This window comes from Larimichthys crocea, chromosome VIII (genome assembly GCF_000972845.2).
Source record: "Larimichthys crocea isolate SSNF chromosome VIII, L_crocea_2.0, whole genome shotgun sequence".
NCBI lineage: Eukaryota > Metazoa > Chordata > Actinopteri > Sciaenidae > Larimichthys > Larimichthys crocea.
The window spans coordinates 23,480,289-23,507,316 of NC_040018.1; the positions used below are offsets into that span (position 1 = coordinate 23,480,289).

Below are 27,028 nucleotides of genomic sequence, written 5' to 3' on the forward strand. Positions count from 1 at the left end.
GGCACAGATGCAGATTGTGTGGTGGCCATAAAAGTCTAACTCTGATTGTACCCTCTTGGATTCTTTCGAAACATGATGGTGCACTAAGGTAACACGATTCTTATTTTCAGGTGATTATATACCAATTAAAAGATGGTTTTACATATTATATTCCACTCCTGCTATATTCTGTATATAGAGCCTCAATACTGCAACAAGAAGATGTTTGTCACATCTTACTCTGGCATCAAAGCATCACGAAATTAACACACATGACCACAAATGTGCAACCAAAGATAGATGGATAAATGTATCAGGTAGTTACTATAATAACCATAGAAATAAAAAAATGAAGAACTGTTTATATGATTATATCTGACCAACGTTATTCTAGCAATAATTCTAATATATCTCACCCCATACATGGTCACATGGACACATACTTTTGTTTAAAAGAAAGCTGTAAAAAGAGACTATGATGAGCCGTGATAACTGGACGTGTCCTTCATAAAAAAGAGTGAACACTGAGTTATAACTGACCAGCCTGATGTCCTGAAGTCCTGGTGTTGTTTTCAGGTGATTTAATGAAGATAACGCAGTGAAATAGCACTGTGCTCTGTACTGAGCGTGTTCTCCATGGAGCTGACCTCCACCAGAAACTGTCCGGAAAGCTCCCTCCACTCACAATAGTCGGAAATTCTCAGCTAAATAACAAATGGTTCAAAATGTTGTTCTTTAGTGTTTAAGAGCAGCAAAACAAGTAACCCTTCATTATAGTATTGAAAACTCTCTTCCTCTTGTAGTGCTCTGCATATGTTTGAGAGAGAAAAAGAGAGTGAGACTAGTGAAGGCAATGCTGTTTTGTCACTTGACCAACTACCTGAACTTGTGATATTTTTTAGTAGCCTAAGTCAGGCTGTGCGTCAACCCATTGTGACTCTTTGCTCATGTTCCAAACAGTGTTACTCTTTGTTAGTGTTTATTATAAAGCGTCTGTCATTTTTATGCAAGTTTAACCATCAGTAAGGTGGCTGTTCAAGAGACCAGATGTATTTTGCTACGGTATCACTCATTTTGCCTTCCAACTTCTGAGGTGAATCCAGGGCTCCTGGTACAGGCTGATGTTTAGTGGGAGTCAGGTATGTCACTCAACAACGTAATAAGGCCATGTTGGCTGTTGGTAGACAAATGGGTTGAAGTAGTAACATTTCATGAGTTGTTGCAGTTTCTCAAACCACTTGGCCATCGTTAACAAAGCTGACCTCAGGACTTTCTGCACTGCAGTCTCGGCTTGGGTAGTTAAACAGCGCTCTGCTCAAGCTTTCTCCGAGGAGCTTCCCGTTGTCTCGCAGCTCCTCCGGACTCAGCCCTGCCCGCCGGCCACGCCCCTCCAACAGGAATTGCAGCTGGCGCTTCCTTTAGGGTGAAGAGAGACAAGAGTGAGTTAGACACAGCGAAGAGCCATACAGACACCTGGGGAGTAACAGTGGCAGAAAGTGAGTGACACCAAGGTAATTAAAGTGTGTTCTTGTGCCCATCAAATAACACGCTGTCACCTTAGTAGTGTGGAACAAGACTTTGGAAAAATAAACAAATTGGCTCACTTAAAAAGTGCTTTAGAACTGACAGCATAAACGTAAACGTGTTTCTTTAATTTCACTCAGCAGCAGGATGTGTACAATTATAAAAGCAGTGGAGGACTTTAAGCTTGATGTAAACTATAACAAATGTTGCTGTCTATCAGTATGAAATCTCCTGTGATACACTACTGCACCAACATGTTCCACAGGCCAGTGCCAGGATGCTGAAATCGTCTTTTCAGAGGCTAGAGGCAAAAATTTTCGTATAAGATAAGATATGAAGTGTGTGTGTGTGTGTGTGTGTGTGTGTGTGTATACCAAAATGCATTAACGTGTGTCAGTCTCATACATGTATCAACGAGCTTAAGAAAAGTAGAACTGTGTGTGTGCATGTTACTGTCAGTATCATGATGCCATCAGACAAGGTAAGTGTTGTGCATCCATCCAAACAAAGTTTAATTGAGTGTAAACATCCCTTGAGAGAACAGCAGTTATGATCAGGTCATAACAAAGTCCAACTCAGCCAAATGTTTCATAGTACAAGCAAAGACTATGCCATGTGTGATGGAAATCTTGCAACACTGTTTGTGGAGTTAATTTTTCAATTTTGTGTTTGAGCCAAAAGTTAACATGATACTTCCTGTGCTGACTGAGTTTTATAAACAGACTGCCTATGAAATCTATTTTAAGGTCTTGTGAAATATTGCTGAGTTTTGTAAGACTGATGGAACATGAGCCTGCAGCATTATAGTGGCTGCATTCAGGAGAAGGTCAAGAGATCAGCTGAAATCAAATCATCCATTGTCCTTTAAGCTTTATTCATTGTTAGGGGTGTCACAATTTCAAATTTAGTTCAAATCAAATCAAAAAGAGTTTTCAGTTTTGAGTGCTGTAGTCAAAAGAAGCATAGACAATTCTCCTAGAACAACATGATTAATCCTCATGATGGACTTTTGCAGACAAAAATCATGGCAAAAAAAGAAGTTATTGTTTATTATTTAAATTTGGTCTTAGTGTGGCATAAATAACATTTGTCAGGGTATAAAGATGATGATCTATTCATCTTGACCAATCTTTAACAATGGCATAGTGCTGGAAGGAATAATGTTTACATTGAAAATCAAATCAATCACTGGATACATGTCTTCTGCACATATATTTTTTTAGTTTTAACCTTATTTTATTTTTGAATTTTTGGTATATCTTATTTATTTCTATATATCTTAAGTATTTATTTTCTACCTTGTGTATTATTAGCTGCTGTAACAAGTGAATTTCCTCAGTGTTAGATCAATAAAGTCTTATCTTATCTTGTCTTATCTTATAATTATTATCTAATTATTTACTTTCTGTCCAGAATATACACTTTATATGAAATACAGTCTCAAACAGGGAGATCAAATCTTGCAGCATTTAGTGTAACAAGCAGACACTTATGTGGTAAGGATTCTGCACGCAGATAAAAGCGATTAAGATTTCAGAACCGATGCAAAAAATAATCTCTGCCCTTCAGCTGTTGTGTAATATTTATTCAGAACAGTCTATGGATCAGTGTGAGTTGCAGCCAAGGAGATGTCCTACAGTGTACCAGTTCATTTTCAACACTATTCTGAAAGGTCAATTGAGGACGCTGAGGCAGTTCAAATTGACTACTAGGTTCAGCTAGACTCAACATTTCTACATTTTGTTTATATTTTATTAACCAACCAGAATTCACATGTGCATCACTGTCTTCCACCTCCGACTAAATAACTCCACCAGAGCAACTAATTTACCAAGTTATGCCATCAAAATGGAAGTTATTCAGAGAGCTATGTGTAATACATTTTTCTAACCTAGTCAGATGATTCGACCTGGAAATTTTCCAATTTTCAGAGGAATAGTGATACTAAGAACCATTAAGAAATACTGTTGTGCGTGACATATTTGCTAGATTTTTGCCCTGCGAGGATGTTTTTCAATAACCAGGAGTGACAGACCTAAAGAACTTTTGGCTGCGGAGAGCGAGGAATGTTTGTGTCAAAGTGCCAAGTACCCACCCTAACCCTGAGACACATAGTCTAATTCCCCTGGCTCCTTGGTGCCAGGCTCTGTCTCACTGTCTCACACAAGCGTGAACACACACACACACACACAGCATGTATACACGCTATGCACAGGCATGCACATACATGAAGACTTACCTACACACTCACAAGAGGTAAGCTGTACCTCACACATATTCACATTTAAGACTCCACACATTCTTGACATATCAAAACAAATAACATACGTTGTCCAGGACACAGCACACACCTGTCATTAAACTGTAGTTAATGTTATGTTGTAGTTATGTGCGAGATCAAGTTCTCACCTGGACTCCTCAAGAACCAAGAGAAGCCGGCAACGTGGAGTTTCGGTGGCTGCTATATGACCCAGTGTCCCAAACACACGCTCTGCAGCAATCACATCATTCATCGTGACCTACGGTAGACACACCAATGAGAACTGACACATGCAACAAAAGATGTTCGATTGATTGGCTACTTGATGTGTCTCTCACACTCTAAAAACATGAAAGTAACTGTTTCAGCTTTGTCATAAGATATACCAGCGTTTTTTGAGGTGGGAGCTGTGCCTCCCCAAAGGGGTCCAAACAGTTGCAGGGGAGGCTTAGTGAATGAAAGCAAAAAATATTACATTAGTTATCAAAAGGAGATCATACAGAATAGTATAAATGAGTGGGATTTTCTGACTTTCCCAGAGTCAGGAACTAATAATGCTTTAGAACAGACCATTTTTTATGGATTTGATGTAGTCTGAAGTTATTTTAGCTTTGGGTATCTCTTCTGGGTTCACTGGCTGAATGTCTATGGGATCTTATAACAATCACGATTAGAGATGCAGTGATTATAGATTCTGATGGTCTATTTATAGTCTGAGAAAAAAAATGGCAGTGTCACGATTTTAACATTACAGATGTATAAAATCACATGAGCAACTTTTGTTTGTTTGTTTCGTAATTTTGCAGTTTTAGTAAGAATGAAGGAAACAGTCTCAGACGTTGAAAACATCTAGGCTATTATCATTTTGTCGAAGGTTATGGCCTTAGCAAAGATAAGTACACTGTGTGTACAATTAAAAGATGCTGATTGGAAGACATTGGAAGACACTCAACAGCTGACCCAAGAAAACAAGGTAAGAAACAAAAAAATTTAAATTATAAACACATTTAAAGATCATTTAAAACATCTAAAAAAGAGTTAAGAGTGAAGAAAAGTTTGCTTTCTTCTTTATGCTTCTGGTGGGGAGATGAGAACAGTTTGACATTTTTCATGCATCGAACAAATAAGATATATCCTATTATTTAGTGATCCTTAGAAGTGCTAGACAGAACCAGGGTAGTTGTTCCACCTCTTTCCAGTCTTTGTGTTAAGCTAAGCTAACAAGCAGCTGGATAGTAACCTTACAATTTACAGACAACCGTAAGACACCCCAGCAGAAAGCAAAGCGTAGAAAGAGTGAAACTACTCCTAAAATTTTCAGATTTGTTTAATTACAATATATTGATTTTGAAATGGTATATTGAACAAAACAGCAGGAGGGCTGCATTAAAAACCGAGCTGTTTCTCACCTCCTGGCCATTGATCCTCTGCAAGTTGAAGTGGTGGAGGCGGTAAATGACGAAGGACCGCCACAGGGCCAGACTGACCACTGGATTGCCCTCCGGGTGAATGGTCAGCTGGTCCAAACGCCTCACCTGAGCCAGGGCTGCCAGTTGGGGCAGACGGCTGATGTTAGTTTCCAAGAAGATCAGGTGCTGCAGAAAAAAGTAAGTTGTTTTAGAGTGGTTGAACTAGAACTAACTTGAACTATTTAGATTTGAAATATATTTGGCCTCAAAACAGGAATAATGAAATTATTAAAATATCTATGTAATTGACGTTCTTGTTGTAACCATTCTTCCCCCGATTTTGAATTTTGAAGTGAAAGTAGATCATTACCAAACCACTGTCGAATTGGACTGGAAAATTGGTTTGATTTAAACTGTGATTTCTACTGTAGTAGTAGAGTAGTACAGTAGTAGTAATCCTCTTAGTCACCTAACTGTATTTAGTCAAGCTTGTGGCAGGCAACTGAAAACTTTTGAACAGTTGTGTGTTCTTTCAAGAAACAGTAGAGTCAGTTAGATAAAAATATCATCCTAATTACACTGCATGAAAGGTTTTCATTCATAATATTTAATGTGAAGAAAATTATGTTAACTGTATGACTGTCTGGACAAAATTAGCTTTGTTTGGTTTAGACAATCAAAGGCTCACCACTGAAACTACTTCTAAAGACAATCTAAATGTCTATCTCATTGGTTATCCATCACAATGTTTTTCTTCAGGAGGTTTAGAATTACCTGAACTGGATATCCAGTACCTTTGGTTATCTGCTGTGGTCAGATCATGTTAAATTAGCCTTAGGAAAAATGTACATTGTGCTACTGTGTTACTGTATGCTAGTACCACAAGAAAGAAAATGGTTCAGCAGATGAAGTGAAAAGTTGTCTTCTCAAGGAAATTATGTCAACATTAACCTACGGCTCATTATGGTATGTGGCAAGATCCCTCACCAATAGATTAGGGAACTTGACCCTTATTCGTGGCAGTGTTGGTACGATGGCGTCAAAGTTGATGTAGCGGAAGGTTATTACAGTGACAGCCCCAGCAGTCTGAACTCCCCAGCCCCTCTCCAGGGCCTCCAGGGCTCCAAGACCAAATAAACGCAGGGTGTCTCCATCCAGCTCCGCCAGATGACTGTCAGAGAGGGACAAGCTCTGAACGCTGCCACTCCCTGTCTCCACAAGCCTGCACATAGACAGACACACACACAGAAACAAAAACATGATATGCTTGATGCACAGAATATGTTGATATTGAAGACTATCTTTGAGCTGAAGGTGCTTTGCTTAAATTTGTTTGAAAAAGCAGGTATTGTGCTAAAAGAAGGAAAAATCAACATTGCTACAGAACACACAGTGGTCTAGTCAATGTCCTATTTGTCTTGCCTAATTGCTTTCTATTCTCCTATAAGACAGCTGAAGTGCCCTTCCCTGATAAGAGAGTCGTGAGAGTGGAGAATCTGGGTGAGTCTCAAGGAGACATAATCTCTTCCAGAGCCCATGTGCTCAGCCCTCTGGGTCTGCTGACACTCAGGGGACTTTTTCAGCATGGCAGGGCATCAGATGGCTACTGGCTGCACGCTACTCAACACTGATCATTCTGGGTTCAGCCCGCCAACAGACTAATCACCCCTATTCATATTTCACACTCTCCCAATCTCCTTGCAATAGAAAGCCATAGTGCTTAGAGGACTAATCCCTTGATTACAGAACTCAAATCTGTGATTCTTGTTGAGACCGATTTTGTGTCTTTGAGTCAAGTGAGACAGAAGTAAGAGTTGGTGTCGGGGACAGATAAAGAAAAGGAGATGAAAAATGGCAGCAGATATACCATGAACAGAGAGGTACATATAAGGAAACAAAATGGAGCTGCACTGTAACTGAAGCTTGCCACCTTTGTTGCAGACACAGTAAGACTGATCCCCCCAGAGGTCACTCCTCTCTGTACCAGAGAGAAGGAACAGTTTCCTCTTTTAATGCCAGGTCCAGAATACATGATATATTTGTCTGTTAAGATTATTACTGTGTTAGATTAGGCGATTCATAAATACTTGAATAATACCTGCTCAAAACATGACAGACTGTACATTGCTCCCCAACCATTGTCACTTGCTAACTTCAACAAAATAGATTTCACCGTGAAGGAGGTGTTATGGCTGCTTCCATGAACAACAATGTAAACAATCTAAATGTCTATGATACTGGCTGTCTAATGTTTGGAAAGGCGTGAAAAAGAGAGAAAAAAGGTGACCCCCTTGCAACATCACTAAAAGCATCATTCCTCTTTCATTTTTACAACATTTACAGTTGTGCACAAAAGAGGACATGTAATGAAGTGCAAAAAAATTCTGAAATGCTAGTCCGTTTGTTGGGACGCCCTGATGCATAGCAGATGCAGCGTTGATTGCCATCCACCAAGACGCACTGCACAAAATAAAACAACTGATTATCGCCCATCGGCATTCCCAAACAGACCTGACACCCTACATCTGCCAGATCAGGCTATGATAGGACTGATACCATGTAGCCTGACCCTGGCATAAGGAAGAGGATCAAACATTTGGAGAAAAATCATTAAACTGGATTACTGAGTTATGCTGCAGAAGACTGGAGTCTAAGGAGGTCCAGGTAAAGAAGAGAATGATGAAGACAGAGAGATAGAGAGATACTTTTCAGTGTAAATAAAAACCACCTCTGCACCTACTGATGTTCACAGACTGTAAGTATTTTCTTTCTTGTCCAAGATCCAAATACATTTGGATGAACACAGTGAATCCTCACAAGTAAGAAACAAGAGAGTCGTGTTCTTTGGATTTAAGAGACTCTTTTGGGGTGAAGACAGTGATTGATACCAGTAATTATAGTGGAACATTGCACCAGCCCACATCATATGTGTAAGCTGATGGAGGAAAACATGACAAAACACTGACATCAGGTTCTTGGTGGGTGATACTTTGGCCTCGAGTCACCAGTTTAGGCCATGGCTGGTTGGGAGACTTTCTGTGTATGGAAGTATACGTTGTGACATAACACAAAGTCTTCTTTGAGGCTGTAGTTTGCCTTGGAGTTGCATCATTTTAATTAGTTCTGTAAGTTTTAATTACGCTTTGGGAGAATAAGAGAAGCCACAAATTACATTTGCCACAACAACCAGATTAATCGTAATACAGCCTGAACCTCTTCAAATAAACCTGTGACTGAGGGAATATCCCACTCAATAACAATATTTGTTTCCAAATTACTTTTACATGATACCTAAGGTGATCCTCAGGTATCCTCCATGCACCTTGTCATTCTTAATGAAATGTCAAGGGATGGCCATGGGACAATATGGGGGGATGCCATGGATATATTAAGAGGAGGCGTGGATATGGTGTGGCAGAGGCATCCTTGCTGTCATTTTTACCCAGTGGCCAATTGCCAACTCAAACTAAAAATCCCCTGAAAGCATAGAAAGCCTTTCCCCCAAAGACCACAATGACAAACACACATCTGTAAAACTGTTGACAGGACACCCCGAACAACACACAAGGTCAGTTATTATTCTGGTTTCTTACACCTTACATTACTCTTGTTACACTGCTGGATTTATAACTGAAGTGGGCACTGACAGATGTGAAAAGGTGTCAAAATATGTACATGTTAAATGATGAATGTACTCTGTCAGATGATGGAATGTGCATTAAAATGTAAAGAGGATTGTCTGAGAGCCGGTATAACACCAAAAGTATTAAAGCCAGGCTTGGTAAAGGAGAAATTCCAAGGGTGTCCTGTCCAAGCACACACATGGACAAAAACATGGGACTTGGCCAGCAATAGATGGGGTGCCAGACACTGAAAGGCAGTTTAATCTTCAGGGCATGACACGTCTTCGAAATGTAGGCTTGCCAAAAGCAGTAAATTTAGGAGCATTTGGAGAGTGGTGCAGGAGATGGAGAGTAACACGTTAGATAAGTCACGTAAAGAATGAGAGTAACTTCTGTGCGCCTGGAAGTGTGCCATCAACAGACTCTGTGCTGCGTCACATATTGTTGCCCCATAATCATTGCCGAAAGGCTGCCAGGTGTCCCTGAATCCCCTGCTGACATGAACCCGGCAACTTACACAAGGCAAGATAAGACAGAATGAAGAATCTGTCACAATTACATGGATCCTGCTGTGGCCTATTAGACTCAGAATCAGATTCAACTAGGACAATCTCAATCCTACAGGAGTTATAAAAAGAGCATTTGTCATCTCTCAACAACTTAATCTCCATGACATGACTTGTAGCATGCACATGTCTCCAATTGCCTGAATACTGTGTGGTAGTGATGCGTATGAAACATTACTCTCCAAGCTGTCATTTCTAAAGAGCATTTCATCATTACCATTCACTCTGTTGAAAAGTGAAAACAAATGGTTCAAGTGGCAGATACTGGTGCAGTGCAGATGTTGGGCTTATTGGGTGCTGAGAGCTGCAGACTGTTACTGTAAAGTGTGTTTTATTTAGGTTTCATTTTAAGGAATTGTGTAGATAACTCATTGATTTATGTGGCTGAAAAGCCACCTGCTCGAGGTCTCAGCACAGCTCTTTATAAATGTACAAATAGCATAAAAGCTTTTCCGTCTCCCCACATGATGACTAACCCCACTATTGAATTTCTGAGTAATAACTCTTCCGCTTTCACGCACCCCTACTCCCGTCTCTCAGGGGAAATGAGGTCAAATAAATCTTAGTTTGCACAGGAACAAACCTGGGCCTGCATCACAGTCACACTTTGGCAGTGCCACAGGCTATTGTCTCATAACTTATTGTAGGAACACATTGAGACAATCATGCTAAATGTGCTGTCCACATTCACACAACCTCATTCTTAAATTGTCACCAAACTGGGGCTGCTAATGCCAAACAGAGGTGACATCACGTTTTTCCCAAATTTTCATCACATTTACTATAATCTGAGGCAATGTTGTTGTTGTTTTATGTAAATGCTTTGCATTTGCACATAACAAGCACACACTGTACATTTAGAGATTGCATAGCAATTGATATGATGATTAAAAAAAAAAAAAATCAAACTGGTAGTTAAAGGCAGTTTTTATGCAGAATAATCAGATATACTGTTCTGACTTTTGTAAACTTAATCCATTAAAAGTGATAAGGTAGTCCTCAGCAGACATAGAGTTAAAGTTCAGTACTCAGAAAGAAACACACAGTGGTTGCCCTGCTCCCCAGGCTGCCACTGAGCAGATCCAGATGTGTGACTGTCCAGCCGCTGACCTAAATGGAAGACCAAGAATCTGTTCTGATTCTGTAGTAGCAGGATTATGGATGACCTGTAACAACCATACAGTGTCTCTTCAGGGTGCAAAGGAATAATTGTCTTCCTGCTGTTAGTAATTCTGGGAATTCACACCCCAAAGGACCTGATATGTGATGTCACGCACTAGTGAGGCAAGAGTGTTGATTCACAAGCCTCAAAAGCAGAGACAAGTTCATCCATCATCTGCCTCTTCATGCTCTGCATTTGGTAATATAATGTAATTTATTTCAGTGGCTAGTACTTCAGTCTGACAGCATATGGGCTGCACTGTGTAGGCATAATAAGCCCAATATACCCCCACACAGCTCAACAAAACAACCTTTAAATTTCTCACCTACCTTACATATAGCCAGGCATTTTGAGGATTGTATCTTTTGACTTTTCAGTCACAGCTATTGCTTGTATTTCATGTTACTGGTGGTGCTAGGGTTTGTAAAGGCCCTTGTTATTTTGAAATTCAATACAAACCAAAGTAATACAACTCTCATCGCATAACATTGTGGTACGTTGAATCGCGTGAGTCCTGTTCGTCACCATAACCTGTTAGGCCACAAGACTGAAGTTATAATAGACCTTGTAAAGGAAAGCCATTGCCATTGAGGGATTGCGCTTCGGGGCCATTTTCATATCCTGGTGCAGGAAGGAAAAGCCGTCTTTGAAACATGTAATAATAGTCCTTGACACAGCCCCCACTTTCATCTCAGCCTCCTCCTCATAAGTCATCCAGACCTGGATCACAGTCTGTGTGTATATCAGAGCCCTACGCTCACATTAGACTCAGCACAGACTGTTGATTTAGAGCACTTCCAACATTAGGTTATAAACAGTGGGAGAAGAAAACTCTCCTCAGACACCTTAGACATGCATAGACTGATTTTACCAGAGAGCTCACAGAGCTCAAGAACCCACGCCCCGGGAGTAAGTAAAGGGGTCATTTTATTGAGAATATTTCAAGATGGGTTTGATACACCAGCTGTTACAGGGATCAGATATGTAACCAGGATGATCTCTCTACAGTACATGCTCTATTTTGACTATTCTGTACACTGTAAGTATGCATTTCTGCAGATTTCAGTATTTAAGCTCATGAGAACCCGACTTAGCGACCTTCCCATGTAAATGACAAAGTTGTGTGTATGTATGAGTGTCTCTCTGTCTACCATTTACTGTTACTTCATGTAACACTGCCTGAAGGGAAATTCCGTTCTACCAATACAGAAGAAGTGTCAAAAAGACATATATCTCAAAACCTTTGCAAATAAAACTATCTACATGGCTAGATATCACAAGCCAAGTCAACTCATAAAATCTGTGATCAGTCCGTGTCTCATGAAGTTACTTGTCAATATAGACAACTTTAGTATTTTTTGGCATTTAGGGGGTCAGGGCCAGTACTTATTTTGGAGTTTATGGGGATGTATATGGCAGGGTTAACACACACACACGCATTTTAGTCTTACTTGGGATCTCGCGGGCTGTTTGGACGGCTGTTGGTGCGGAGTCTTGTCTCCGTTCCCCCTGATGGTCGCTCTGGTCCTGAACCTGGGCTTACCCGTCTGAAAAAAAAGAAAAAAAAAAAAAAATCAGCATCAAAACAAAATATTCTTTTTAGAACCTTCTCAGATGAAGAAGCTACAAGCCTGTAGACGCAGGCTCAGATTAGAGGTGTTTTAGATCAAAATCAAAGTCTCTGCTCTATAATTATATACGTACATTACAGGATTAGAAATAACTGCACCATATCAAACATAAAATTAAGATTGTCAATCCAGCAAAATTGCACAAACTACCCTCACCCATGCTTCTGTATCTCCTCAAGTAGTCCCTATATTGGTACTTTGAAGGACATTTCCTCCATCTTAGTTGTCAATCACAATAAAAGGCTATACCATCTTGACATCTCTTAATGGATGTCATTTTAAATGTTATTTACCATCTTCTACTTTGTTGCTTTACCTCTCATTGACTATCGTGTGTCTATTCAGACATCACTGACATATTTGTCCAGATTTTTGTAAACATGGAACTGGTTTAAAATGACCACAGTGACCAACATTGGTTGGCCAACAGCTCTGAAGGGTTGCAGTTTTAAGTGAAAACTGGCCCTCTTCAACAGATACCAAAATCAGAAGAGGAGACTCATGAGCACTGAACATATATCATATCAAACTTCCTGGAACCTCTTTACCCAGCATAAGATAGATTCATTTCTTGTGTTTTTAGCTTCCAAACAGTCTGATTAAAACTAAATAAGACTGTCTAGTGTTAGCAATGTTGACTTACCAAATACAAATAGTATGTACGGTAAATGTAACTGTCAACAGACTTGTAAAATGTTGACTAATAGTACAGATATTTTATTTATCCCAGGATGAAATCTCAAACAACAATTAGTTTATCATGGGTCACTAAAAGTCTCCACTGTAACACTTAAATAAAATCCTTTAAATAAAACTGGATGAACACTTGGCTGGCTTGAAAAATTAACAAAATTCACAATTCAAATTTTTTATGTGACTGATCAATAGGCTACCAAATATCTCAGAAAACTAAGAGTTTAAAGCCATGCTAACTACTCGGTAAGGCTATATTTATGCACAGCAGTGGTGTGAGAAAGACTCTAACAGCCAAATGCTGATGTTAAGCAGGGAAAATACTTATCATGTATCTTAGTTTACTATGTTTTACCATGCTGCTACATTTGCTGATTAGCATTAAACAGAAGTACAGCTAAGGCTGATGGGAATGTCATTGGTTTTGTAGATACTTGGGACCACCAAAAGTATTACAATTCACCCTGAGTGGGACATAAATGTCTGTACCCGATTTAAGTAAAACCACAAATCTCATAGTGGCGCTACAGCAAAAGCCAGGGGATCACTAAAATCTTCAGGATTAATCATCTGAGGACCATAAATGTCTGTACATAATGTTATTCAAACGTTAATCCATAGCCTATAAAAAGGCCAATAGGTCAGTAATTTTCAGCTAAGTGAACTGAGCCTGAATGGACTGTGCATTTCTCTAAGGTATATGAATTATGTAGATTTAAACCACGATTATACTACTGAAACCACAATTCACTCTGGACCAAACCGGAACATGAATCATACGTAACATTGGTATTTTACCAGCCAGTGGCTCTAGTTTTACAAATGTGACATGACTCCTGCTGAAGTGATGTGTACCTGGGTTCATCTGGAGAAGGGTCCTGTGCCAGGCCATTGGTCTGGGCGGGGCTATGGGCGGGGCTGTTCTCTGGACTAACTTCTTCTTTAGCACCGTTTGTTGGTGGCAGCTCCAGGCAGGCCCTGACACCCTCCCACTGCTGTGCTGCATTACGGATGGCCAGACGCCGTTTCTCCTTGATAAAGGGAACACACACACACACACACACACACACACACACGATCAAAGGACAAAGAAGGTTTCAAATGACAATTCTCTTGAGCAGAACACAGAGGGCATAGATGAAGGTAATGGAACATCTCTGTCTATCTTTACATAATCACAGGCAAACTTATACCTCTCGTCTTCCTTGTCTCTATCATATCACATTGCACTCAAGTTAGATTTGAAATCGTATATGTATGTGTTGGTCCAAATAATTTGCTTCTGTTATTACAGCATTTCAATTTAACTGCAGCTGGCTCTCGTAGCAGTGAAAATGACATTCCTGCCCTGCAAACGAGGAAATTTCTGATCTTTTAATTGGTCTTTCCTGGCCTAGCTGTAGTTTCGTATACCCAGTTATGGAATGTGCCACTCCTCAATGCAGGGGTGAGTCAGTACCAATTCATAGTGAATCCTTCGCCCTTATGAACTCTTGGCTACTGCATTCAAATAACAGTTTCTCAACACCGGGGATTAGCAGGAGTTAGGTTACCGAGAGACAATGTGTTCCACACAGAGACCATCTCTCAGCAAGAGTAACCACTGCAGCGCAGACACAGCAGGGGCACATTAATATATACTGTCACACACACACAAATACAATGACTGCAAAACAGATGCCTGTGCAAGACTGAACATCTTAGACCATTTAAAGAACTAAAGTAAAATTTACCACTGAGGACAGTGTATCCCTCCTTATATATTAACAATGCCCCCAAAAGGGCACTTGTGTTGTGTATTACTGAAGTACTAATGTATATATGTTTGAAAAGTTGAAAGTCCATGTCAGCATCAGAAAAGTGTATTTAATGGCCCACTAAAACACAGCCTCAGCAATCACAGGACTCATAAGTTAGAAGACGAAGAAGAAAGAAAAAAGTTGGATGTATCTCAACAAATCTTGTGCATGAACTAAATATTTTAGAGGTTTCTCATTAAGTATGTTTTGATGGGTGAGTATGATTAGGAGACTAGAGTTATTGCCCAAATACACACATCACCCTTGCTTTAACCTGGATACTATCATTGTAATGGCCGGATGCTGGCTAATACTGTAAAATGAGTTGAGTCCAAAATCCACAATACAACATAACATTCAAATGCTACGTAAAACAGGTCTACCCAGTGCTTTGAACCTTTGCAACTAAGTATCTTCTTCCGACCAAGAATAATTAACCATACAACAGCCAGTGTATGAAAAAGGGGCACCAGTGAGTTCAGAGGACTCTTGTTAATCTACTTGAGTTGTAGGCTGTTATGTGTATTTGCTCTATAATTAAACTTTAAATCCAGGCAGACAAACACAAGAGGAGCAAATCAGATCACAGCGATACCTTATGAATGGTCTGCTTGTGACTCTCCCTCTTCTTCTCCTCCTCTTTTCGAGCCTGTACACCAGCCATGCGCCGATCCTCGTCCTGAAAAAGATAGCTTGTTCTATCAGAGTGTCGCTCCATTCATGAGTTCTGAATTATTCAAGAGAGAGGGGAACCACAAAAGAGGCCGCCTGGAAGACTGTTCTCTACAGCAGAATTGGACCACTGTGGAGGATGGGAGAGATTCTCACACCAGCCGGCTGCATCACAGGATTATATGTCTGATTTTCAGTCTCGGATCAACTGAGCCCAGCTGTTGGGGAAAACCAAAACTCCCAGAATGCACTGCTGCCAACACAATCTGAGTGTGCCAGTTGAGAGCTGGGGGATATTCAGCTGTTTGTGACATGCTAGCGAAGACGATGCTTCAGTCTGATCAATAGAGGTAAAATGCTAAGCTCACTGGAGTCAAGCAGTGTCAGCTAGTGGAGGCAGATAAAGAGCCAGGGCTGCGTTAGTTTAAAGTCATTTTGTGAGAAAAACAGCTTCTCATGGGAAAAAAGTGCAAAGGGTGCTAGTTTTGTAGTAGTTTTTTAGTTTGGGTAGCTTCCACATTAAGTTGATTAATTGGTTGTTTATTATTTCCATTTATATATATTTAAGTTCTTTCATGAAAAAATGTCTTTTATTACAATAGTTGTCTTTTATTTTAGGAGTTTTTGGTCATATTAAATGTAAGTAAATATTATAATCAGAGTGGAATTATATGTTCTATTAGTGAATAAATTATAATGACTACAAGCCAATTGATAATAGCTCCTGTCTATATGTATGTGTATCCAAACAGTTCTGGCACATATATTCCCAAAATCTGGCCAATCTGCCAGCAGCCAGATTTAGACCTTATCTCAGATAATCTGATCTCACTTCCACTGACAGCATCGTGCACTGAGGGCACTCTTTTACAAATCAGTAGGAGGGGAAAATCTAGATCTTCAGTGGTTACTGCAGAATTTTGCCCCAGGCAATATCATGACACCTTTTGAAAAACTGGAAACTTCTGTCCTAGACTTATGTTGTTGTCAAATCAAAACTTTGCATCTTCTAAAAATAAACTTTCTGGAAATGAAACGCCTTTCCTGTTTTTGGGATTGACAGCTACAGACAGTAGTTTGTTGTAGGGGTTCAATGGGCCCTGGAGATAATGAAACTTGCTAAACCTGTTAAGGACCCTTAAATTCAAGTGAAAACATGAAAATGGTTGAAATTGGAGTTACAAGTGTTTTTTTCAAAGTATCCACAGTATGTTCTGAGGGCAAGGTGTGTGGTACTTACAGATTCCTTTAAAGTACAAGCTCAGACCTGGATGCTCCCTGCTTGACAGCCTCTAAGAGCAGGCTGATATTTCACTGTAGCGCTTTGCTGACATGCTATATAAATACAATGACTTCATATTTATGCTTGAGTATAATCATTGTTTTTTTAGGCTGGATATACATTATGTGTATTGTAAATGCTTAGATTATGGTTTAGTCACTGATGCATTTTTGACCCTAATATGCAACCAAGAATGCTGCACCAGTGTCAAAGAACAAAGATTAACAGTATGACATTGTCAAAATACAGTACAGGAGCTGGGACATGCTCCATTGACAGTGAATGGGTGACTGCCTATGTGGGTTCATCCTAAGTTTGTTTTGAACTATGAAATCATCACATTTATCATCAATCAAAGTTTTAGTTCGAGACAGAGTCGCACTCAAGAATCAACATGTACAGTGCTGTCAGGAACATTATGCTCCGACAGTGGCACAAAGGTTTGGGCTATTAGCCAAAAATGAATGTGTGATTAAAATATGACATGCAACACAGGCTTTCGTAAATACAACACGTGTTTCAGTTTTGGGTTTGTCATTCATTTTGCTTTGGTTTGCTTACATGTTATTAATAGTAACTGCAGTATAGCATAATAAAAACTATGATGTGAAGATCTCCCATTCTGGTCATATGATTTACTGTCCTAAATGTGTGGTAATAAATAAAAATATCCAAATGGGCTAAAATGTACAGCCACAGCTATAATTAGCAGAATTTAGCCAGGAGCTTACAGACACAGTTAAACAGTTTAAACTTACTGTGATGCGCTTCATGTCCAGCTGTCTCAGATGAAGCACACAGCGCAGGACGGCCTGCTTGTACCATGTCTCCAGGGCTACAGGATTCCCATCCAGGGTGAGCTCAGAAAGGGAGCGTGACTCTCCAAGGCAGGCTAGCTGATCAAAACTAGACACAAGGAAGAACACTTTGAATGAGATCAAGAGTTAAAGCAAATGTTTCCAATCTAAAAACAAGGTACACTGAATGCTTTATAATGATACAGAGACATGGGGACCTAACCCAGTATTGGGAATCCTGAGTCATCCACAGAGTACGTCAAAACAAGACAACGCTCCCCGATCTATGTTTGGATTCTTGAACCTTCAATTTAAACCTGTATTGACAGCATGGCCAAGCTAAAACAAGACATGGAGAACTGGTAATTTAGTACACACACTGGCAGCCTGACATTACTCAGGGGGCAATGAAGAGAGAAAAATCTGCCACACAGTTGCCCTTATTGGCCTGTAGCAAAAACAGACATGAAAGAGCACAGTCATGCTATGTGAGGCAGTTGAGATTCTATCGATGCTAATTTGTGATAATAACCTTGATGAATTATTTGCCTGGAACTACTGATGCACCTACTACAGTGGACTGTGCCTGACTGTGCCAGAATTTTATTCATTATCTATTCACATACACACATGTGCAATACTTTGTGTCATTTCATATAATTACTTATAACAGAGGTAATTATAGTAAATATAGAACATTTTTCAGAGTTATTATGAGAGACTACTTGACAGTTCCCAATGGTTCTTGGCTGCATCTGCTCAGGCGTTGTACATGATTATTGCATTCGTAATCACAGTCACCAGTGCCCTCTTGGATATTGTTATGATAAAACTGCTCAATAATACTCACAGTAATGAAAAGTCAACCTGCACCTGTCCCTCTGTGCTATCAAAGCTCCAAGAAGAAGTGAATATCAAAAATATGTGTGTGCTGTGTGTGCAGTGAGTGGGGTGTGGCTGAAAACTGTGTACTTTCCAAATTCATCTAGCACAACAATCCCTGCATCCCTGTCTTTACGGACTTCACATTATTAGATCTGTCTTGCTCCAGTTTCATAATGTGTCTTATTTCAAGTAGATAAAGTCAAAAATGCAATATTATGATAAGTGAAATAATGACTGCAGAGATTAATAAGGTATTTAACTGCTCCAACATCCTCTACTGGGCAAACCAACTGCACCACGTAGATGAGTGACCCTCTACCTAGCAACAGAGCACAACTGTTCTCCTATCAGCATTGAACAGTTTCAAAAGGTACAAACACACGATTTCTATTCTGCCATAGTCAGCATCCATACAAAAGAGTAGTTTTAATTAAAATTCCTTTCCAAACACTCTTATTAGTAATAATGAGAACACATTTTAAGTGTACATACTTGTACATACTGCACTTATATACAGTGTCACAGTGTTGTATATACAGAGTATATACAATGTCATAAGTTTAAGAATACAAATTGATTTCTCTTTGCAACAGTGTGTCACATACACAATCGTAAAGACACTAGAACAGTGGGGCTGTCTTGAGATGTCAGGTCAGATCTATCACAGCACAAGGTGACTAGGATAAAGGAGGCTAATGAACACTGTCCCATCCCAAATCCCATATACTGGCCCCTCCTCCAGGCAGACACAAGGCCTGTGCAGCTTTAACAAGTTAACTCTTTTACATCTCGATTGCTGGGCTCAGAGAGGGGGAAGCAAAGGACAAAACAGACTACAGATATTGGAATAGGTCTGTAAAGCAGGTTAACATTTGCACAAAGCAAGAAAACACACCTGTCATTCATCCTGCACACCTAGCAAAGCTGCTCTTCAATTCACTCAACCTTCAAATCTGTCATTAATTTTCCATGGAAGTGAACTACACTCTATCAGTCTGCTCCTCTGTTGTTTGAATAACTTACATGTATTGGCACACCCATTTCCAAGGTAACAGCATGCTAATTACTAACAATAAAAAAACACATCTAGGTTGTTGTTTTCTAGGTTACAGAAGTTGCGCATCACAGCAAACCTGGACTGTGAGTGTGCTTGTTTGTGTATATTCTGTGTGCAGCTGGTTGGCCAGGCCCTGCCAAGAGCCAAAGGAGCAGACGTGGAACTGTCCCTGGCCCTGTCCTGTGGGGAGGAGGGAGTTAAGCGGTACGAGCGCTTACCTGGTAATGTTGTTGCAGCTGAGAAAGAGTCGCTGCAAGCAGGGCAGGCGGTCCACCTCAGTCTAGAAAGAGAAAGAGAAAGAGGGAGAGGGAGGAGAGAGTGATGGAGGGATGTGAAGAGGAGAAGGTGCTCTGGAAGAGGGCACTGCATCGTCACTGTCGTCAGAGCCCTGTATCTCTCTCCATTCCCTCAGTCACCTTGCAGCTCTCAGCTCCAGCATACAGCATCCCCATCCACCCTGCGCATGCACACAGACACACACGCACACACACACACACACAGCTCACTGCCTTGTCTGCACATGGAGAGGAGGGGCAGGATAAAGAGAGAGAGAGAGAGAGAGAGAGAGAGAGAGAGAGAGAGAGAGAGAGAGAGAGAGGGAGGGGGGAGGGGCAAGAGAGCAGAGTGTGTGCTGCGCTAATGCAGAGATTCCCTGCTGCAGGAGGCTAACTGGTACTGCTCACTGGAACACATACACATCCATTCACACACACTATGAGCAGCTAGCTACTGCACCTGCATCATCCAAGAACAATAGTGGGGATAAAATTCAATTGAAACAGAACAGGGGTTGTTTTATCACCAGGCAGCGGCAGCATCAAAATCAATGCAGAATTTAGCGTGGGGGTGGGGTGAGCAGCAGCAGCTGACCACCTGGCAAGCTGAAGAGGATACCCGAGGACATAGGCAATGTCACAACCACAATGACTAAAGATAATCAGATGGATGTGTGGGAGGAAATCATGCTCAGTAGTATCCTGGTCTGTCCTGTGTATGTATGTGTGTGTGTGTGTGTGTGGATGGATGGATGGATGGCCAGTGCTGCACATGCTGGAAGCAAAGAGGACACTCCCAGCAGCAGTCTGAATGAGCTGCGTCAGCTTCCGCCCATATTGCAGCCACTGCCGTGCAGCCTCCTCCAGGACTGTTGGACAGTGTCCATTCAAATGTGAGATCAGCCTAGCATTTAGACTATGCTAGCTCCTCTGCAGAGAACAGCACTGCACTACTAACACTGCAGTCACAACTCACAACTATATAAATATAGTACAGTTACTCATCCTTGTTTGATATAGTGAGTATGCAACATCAAGAGCAATGCTTTGTGTGTTTATAAGTCTGTTTTGTGTGTGGCTGTTTGTGTTAGTTTGATGCTCAAATAAATTAATATAATGAAATCAATTTACACGTGAATTTTAACAGTGAAAATTTTATACATAATATAGAGTAGTTTCATCTTAGCTTCATCTTCATCTAGCACACAATAAATAGACAATTTTTAAGGTGTATTTTAGTCTCAATGCATTAAACTCTCTCACCTTTCCCATTTGCAGATGTGCTGTAGACCACCAGTGACTTATCAGTTAACTTCACAGCAAGAAATACTGATACTGCCATGGCACCTACTGTATGTTCTTCTCCAAGATTAATCCTAGACTATCCTACTACAACTAAGAGATCTGTTTTGTTGAAAACTGTTGTACGATACATTGTAGGCTACATCCATCTTGTTGCTCTCCATTCACAGTTCTGAGTGAATACTGGACTTAACATTTGTCAGGCGACTTGAACCTCGGCTAAAATAGGATGATCATGTTGTTCAACTGTATTTGATAATCCAGATTTTGATATTGTCTCTTAGCCTCGTAGTAAAATAAAATCACATTGTCATTTGGAAATAGAGAGCATTAGTATTAAACATACTGAATAAATTATTATTATTATTTTTTTTTTTTGCATTGAGACCAAGAATGTGTATTGATTTTTGTTATATTGGCTGTGTAATGCTTTACTGTGCACCACAGCAATACAAGCGCATGTCTCTCTTCTGCCTTTATAAAACTGCAAGTCATGCTATCCAGTGCTAGCTTAATCTGACCCTCCAACACACTCCCAGTGTCTCTGTCTGTGCCAGTCCCTTTATGGATGCTGGTGAAGCGGCAGCCACTGCACGCCGTCTGAGGCTAAATATAGCACCTCTGCCTCAGACAGAATGATGTCATCACTGAGCTGATGTTCTGCATAACAATCGCCCACCAATGTGATCTCTTTTTCAAAAAATCCGATCTATCAGAGCCAATCGGCAGACAGGATTTCATGTGAGGTTAGGTACAGTTGTGTTGCTGGATGTGTGTGCGCGTGCGCTGAGAAGCCTGCGGGTGGGCTTTTATGTGTATGTGTGCATGTGCCTTCACCTCTTTATTGCGGCTCCACCCTCTTCTCAGTGACAGTTTGCGTGTCTTCATTTTTCACACTCATACTGAGCTCTGACAGAGGCATTACTCCACAAACACAGAGCTACCTCTCATCACCGCTGTCTCTGTTCCATGCAAAAACACACCACAAAAGAGCGTGAAAGCTGCTCAAACAAACACACATGTACAAGTGGATGCCGAGTTTTTTATTTTATTTTAGATTGTAAGCTGTTGATTTGAGGTGTGAGCTTAGCTGACACACATCTGGCTTGAGGTATTGTGTGCTAGAATAGCAGATCCTAAGTGCATTATGCACTTACACACATTGAGACTACATATCTGGTGTTAAGTGTGCCTGTTCTGTTGTTTTTGCACTGTACCTCAGAGGTACAGTCACTTATCGGTCAATAGTTCTGATTTTCAGTTGCAAAGGTTTCTGTGTTCCTTGTCCATAAACTTGATTTGCTTACAAAATAAATCATCATCATCATCCCTATTATATTGACGATGTCAAGTTTTAAACTGTTTTTAATGAGAATTCTGCTTTTAATAGCAAAGATAATGATAACTTGATAATAATAATCTTACTGGTTAAAGCTGCAGCTTCCCAGCCTAACACAGTGTAGAGGCAGGGTTAAAAAGTGTCTTTATCATGGAGAAAATCAGTGAGATTACAGTTGAAAACAGACAGGTTACCTGAAAGTTGGTCACTATTAATACAGGCAATGCCAGAACCTCTTTTTTCCTATTCTTACCTTTATTAACTTATTGTGTTTATTTTGACTTTTGTTTGTATTTTAATTCCCACTGTAGTATCCTACACTTCTAATATTTTATCAAGTATTAGACACAAATTATGTTTGGCTTGTATTGTTAATTCATTGGTGGTAAAAGTTGGTGGTATTTGATATGTGCTTACCATGTTTATGAGAAAATGATTATTACCAATAAATGATTTTTTTCATAACAATGTTCAAAATAGACATATGAGTTAAAGTGTAATTGTTTAAGCTTCATGTGTTCTTTGGACTATCCGTGTTAATTAAAAACCCTTTAAAAATCCTGCATTTAAATATATTAGAGCCCTCATTGGTTAATAAGGGCCTGAGGGTCGAACAGTATGTAATGTTATAAGAATGAAAATTATTGATTCAGGAGACATGACTAGACAGACAGACTAGATTTGACTAATCAGCAGCAGAGCTACCTGATAGCATTGAATCTTTTTTTACATTTTGAATTGAAGTCATGCTTTACGCATTACTGGCCCCACAAGAAGACAAGCCCATTGGAAAAACTCCTGCTAATCCATTAAACCAGTCTGCCTCTGGGTGATGCCTTTCTGCTTTTGTCTGTTTCAGAAATGCTCACGCTGAATATCCAACTCTTCCAAACAAATCTCTGTTTCTGCTGCCAAAAATGTAAAATGCATCACTTATTGTCTGCCACAGGATTTCTCAATGGGAAGACTGACCTCTGTAGGTTTTATGAAATAATTATGTGCTGAATCACTGCTATGTCATCAGTTACACCTATCAATAAAAAAAGTGGATTACAGTATTTAGAGAGTGTGCAACACAACTGCACTAAAATTTACTTTAACAAAACAAAGATGAAATACATGTTCAGATCCATTATGGGATGACCAAAATATTAATTATCTTGACGTGTCGAAACATACGCCTAGCCCCTCCACAAGACGTTAATGTAAAGGCTTGGTTTTGATATTTTGAAGTAGGGTTGTATTTCTTTGGCAATAACCATAGAACTTACATATTCTTACACATAGTGCCGCACACTGTATTACACCAAAGATCAGCTGTTCAGAGCCGATCAAAAGTGAAAGTATTCTTAATATAGAGTACACTTAAATGGATATAGATTTTTTTTTTTTTTGAGGCGAGTCTTTTTTATGTGGCTAAAGGAAGTTTTTCACAGGAGCACATAGCTCTGCTTCAGTGCTAGGATTCCTGTCTGCTTCTACAAACTGGGGGTGTGCTGACTGTCATAGGTAATACACTGACTATATATGAGTACATGATACAACCTTAACCTAACATATAAACAACTGTTAAACTTACTTATAAGTCTCTCATAGCATATTTTCTGGTCCATTATTCCATGTTTCATCTCCCTCAAATGGAAGAGAAAACCTGGATCAGAGTTACACCTGGAGGATGGTTATTTACTTTGCACCTCATACAGGCACTTGGCAGCAAACACCTTTAATGATAGAGGCTGGAGAATCTGCTGAGGAGTTGCATTTTTCTTCTCCTATGCACCAAATAAAACATTGCATCTGATAATTAAAACTGGAAGTGGTTCTGGATCAGAACTTGCAGGCAGAGGACAGGCAGTGCGATGGCAAGAAGTTTCATACAACACAATGTTGGGTTCTGTTTGTATTTTCTACCCTGAAAAAGCAGGAAAGGGCTTAGGGGATTTGCATACAAATGAAGGGGCCTGTTTTGGCATGCACTGTTCTGTTTATCAGATTAAAACTATAGAAACCAAGGGGAGTGAATGTCCGTGTTTAGAATATCCAGTTACTCTTTCACTGCGCCAGAAAGTTGGTGGGAGGTTGTGGGTAATGAGCTACGTCTCCCTAGGTAACACCACCGAGATATATTTCACTACGAGCTTCCTCACAAAGATTCTATTGATGCACTCGTGTTTGTTGTTTTGTGACAGTAAAAACTGTTACATGTGATCTGATAAAAGAGGAAACAGTAATCATCCAGGGAACTCGTCCAAAGGAATGACATGACGATGAAAGATGAATCACTTTCAACCTATGAGGAACATTTTCCTACAGATCAATTGTCATGATTGTGTTGTCAGGGTGCATGTGTCTATTTGTTCATCAAAATGTATTTTTTTTAAATGCACCATACATGTGTATTAAGTGTGCACAACAGACACAGCACAGATACCTCAATGCACATGCTCAGGGTGCAAAAAAAAAAAAAAAAGTTAGATCCTGCTACAGCAGCAGCCAAAACAAAAGTCTGCATCTACTGTAATCTGCAACTATCGTAATTACTACTACAGTACTTAATGGGATATCTTATAATACATGTTTATTATATTTCTAACTCCTACATGCATAGAAGAAAATAGAAGCTCCACAAAGGGAAAGGGCAGAAACTGTTGGAGCCTTTTTCTTTTATATGAAGTAGAATAGTGCAGAGCATGCAGTGAATAAAGTGCTTTAAGCAGTTGCTAATTGGAAAAGAGGCCCCCTTACCACCACAGAGATGCAGTTGTGTCGTAGGTTAAGTTCATCCAAACAGTTCAGGCCCTGCAGTTTTTCCACTCTGGAGAGGTTGTTTCCTGCCAGGTTCAATACTCGCAGCTCGCTCAGGTGAGACATGTTTTCTATCCTGCAGATCTGTATGAAAGCAAAGTGGGACAAAGATAGCGTGTAAAATAAATGTATGCAAAAGGTCAATCTAAATATTGGACATATAGAGAGACACAGAGTAAGGGAGGATTAGCAGAGCATAACACACTTGGATATCACACGCAGCTAAATTTCTTTTTTGGGGTGCAAGAAAGCCAAAAATCAGTATGCTCCATTTTCTTTGCAATGCCTGAGGCTACACCTTCTGCTAAAGACAGTAAAATTACTCAACCTCTCTATGCACTTCTGAAGGAACCACAGCAACAATCTCTATCACTTGTGAAGACTGATATGCAGCCAGTCAAAGCTGTGACTGCGCCTTGACCCCTCCAAATAGTTGGGGGTCAGTCAATGGTGAAATGATACCCATTTCTCTCTCCTCATCTCTCTGGGAGAGAATACTTAGGGGCCCATGTCATAATGACACTTAAAACACTTCAGAAGAAGTCCTGGTTGCTGTTACCCTGAGAATGATGTTTTTGCCCCCATACAGTGCACACTGTACATGTGAGGATAAGGGCAAGATGTCAAAATCCAATACTCAAGGATAACAGCAGGTTAAAGAGGTCAACTGGAAAAGAAATTAAGCTAATTAAATTATAGAAAGTAATGATACATATACTGTAGATAAAGATAAATCGTGAGCTGGGTTTGAGCTTGTGTCTTCAACTATCAACTGGTCATTTTCCTCATGCCCTCTGTCCTGTAAAGATGTCATGATGGACGTTTTTTGCCTCCTTCTTTCCTAGTGTTTCTCATTGTTTCTGTCTTGTCTCTCTCTCTCTCTCTCTGTTGTTTGTGTTGCTGGGCATAGCATCCAGCTTTCCCTCTCACCTGCCTAATCACCTCGGCTGCTTCTCATCACCCAATCAACCTCCCAGATTCCACCACATCCTTCAGTCTCCCTTGTGATAACAGCGCTAACAGCCAACTATGTAATTTCTTGGAAACTTGTTTTTTGTGATACCTGTCTAACCATGATCTCCCTGTGCCTCAGAATTTTTTTTCTGCCCTCTCATCTCAGCACCTGCTCCTGGTATTTTGCCATTGCCATGTCAGCACCATTCTGGACTCACACACTTCAAGATCTTACCCTGCCCTTCTGCTGTCATATTATAAATTGTTAAAACTGAATATGGTCTCTGGCTTGTGTTTGGATCCACTACTGTTCAACATAACAGAAAATTGTTTTAAAAACCAGGCTCTGCACAAGTTGGGCTTTGGGCTAGTTAGTCTGGCACTCACTGGTGTAGGACTGGTGCTGTGTGACAAATGAATGCAGGTGTTGAATAGATCCACAACCCACAATATAATTAAAGGAGAAAAAAAAGCAGGCCTGACAATGTTGACTATTTCACAGGATGAGCAACTCCCCTCCTAGGTTTTCTTGGGGTTGCTCATCAGCATCCACAACATAAAATGAAAACAAGACCGGAAAACAAAGATTAATGGATGTGTTCTGCACTTTGGGTCGTGGGGATTCCCACTTCATTGTTTCAACTCTGCAGCATCTGTGCCTTGGGCCAGCTCCCCTGGTGGCCAGACCTGAGACCTGCCCCACTGCCACGACACACAGCACATTTGGGATGCTAATGGGACACCCACACACATGCACATAAACAAGCTTATAAACTAGGCTACTTACTAGTTGATAAATCTATTTACATTCCCTCCAATACTGATTATTAACACACAGGACACACACAGAGACATGTCCATCTGCATACAAAGGCTGTTTTCCTTTCTTTTTTTCCTTGGCTAGACCTCCATTCCTGATCCTTTGTTTACTACATGCCCACCAGCTTGAACTCATGTTGTATTCATCGTGTCCTCTTTGTTTCTGTTGTTTGTCTTTGTCTTATTGTGTATTGT

The 27,028-nt window shown here is 40.2% G+C and overlaps 1 protein-coding gene across 2 annotated transcripts in view; it reads right to left on the reverse strand.

Annotated features, from left to right (window-relative positions):
- lrrc49 (leucine rich repeat containing 49) overlaps nt 1-27,028 on the reverse strand; it is a 53,130-nt gene that overhangs the window by 18,969 nt on the left and 7,133 nt on the right. For both annotated transcript variants that reach the window (XM_010733111.3, XM_027281820.1), the window contains exons 9-18: nt 25,001-25,144; nt 19,558-19,619; nt 17,359-17,506; nt 15,242-15,325; nt 13,703-13,878; nt 11,975-12,070; nt 6,160-6,394; nt 5,173-5,358; nt 3,913-4,022; nt 1,242-1,395 (exon numbers count right to left, since the gene is read on the reverse strand). In XM_010733111.3, coding sequence (XP_010731413.3) covers nt 1,242-1,395; nt 3,913-4,022; nt 5,173-5,358; nt 6,160-6,394; nt 11,975-12,070; nt 13,703-13,878; nt 15,242-15,325; nt 17,359-17,506; nt 19,558-19,619; nt 25,001-25,144 — 1,395 coding nt within the window. The remainder of the gene's footprint in view (nt 1-1,241; nt 1,396-3,912; nt 4,023-5,172; nt 5,359-6,159; nt 6,395-11,974; nt 12,071-13,702; nt 13,879-15,241; nt 15,326-17,358; nt 17,507-19,557; nt 19,620-25,000; nt 25,145-27,028) is intronic.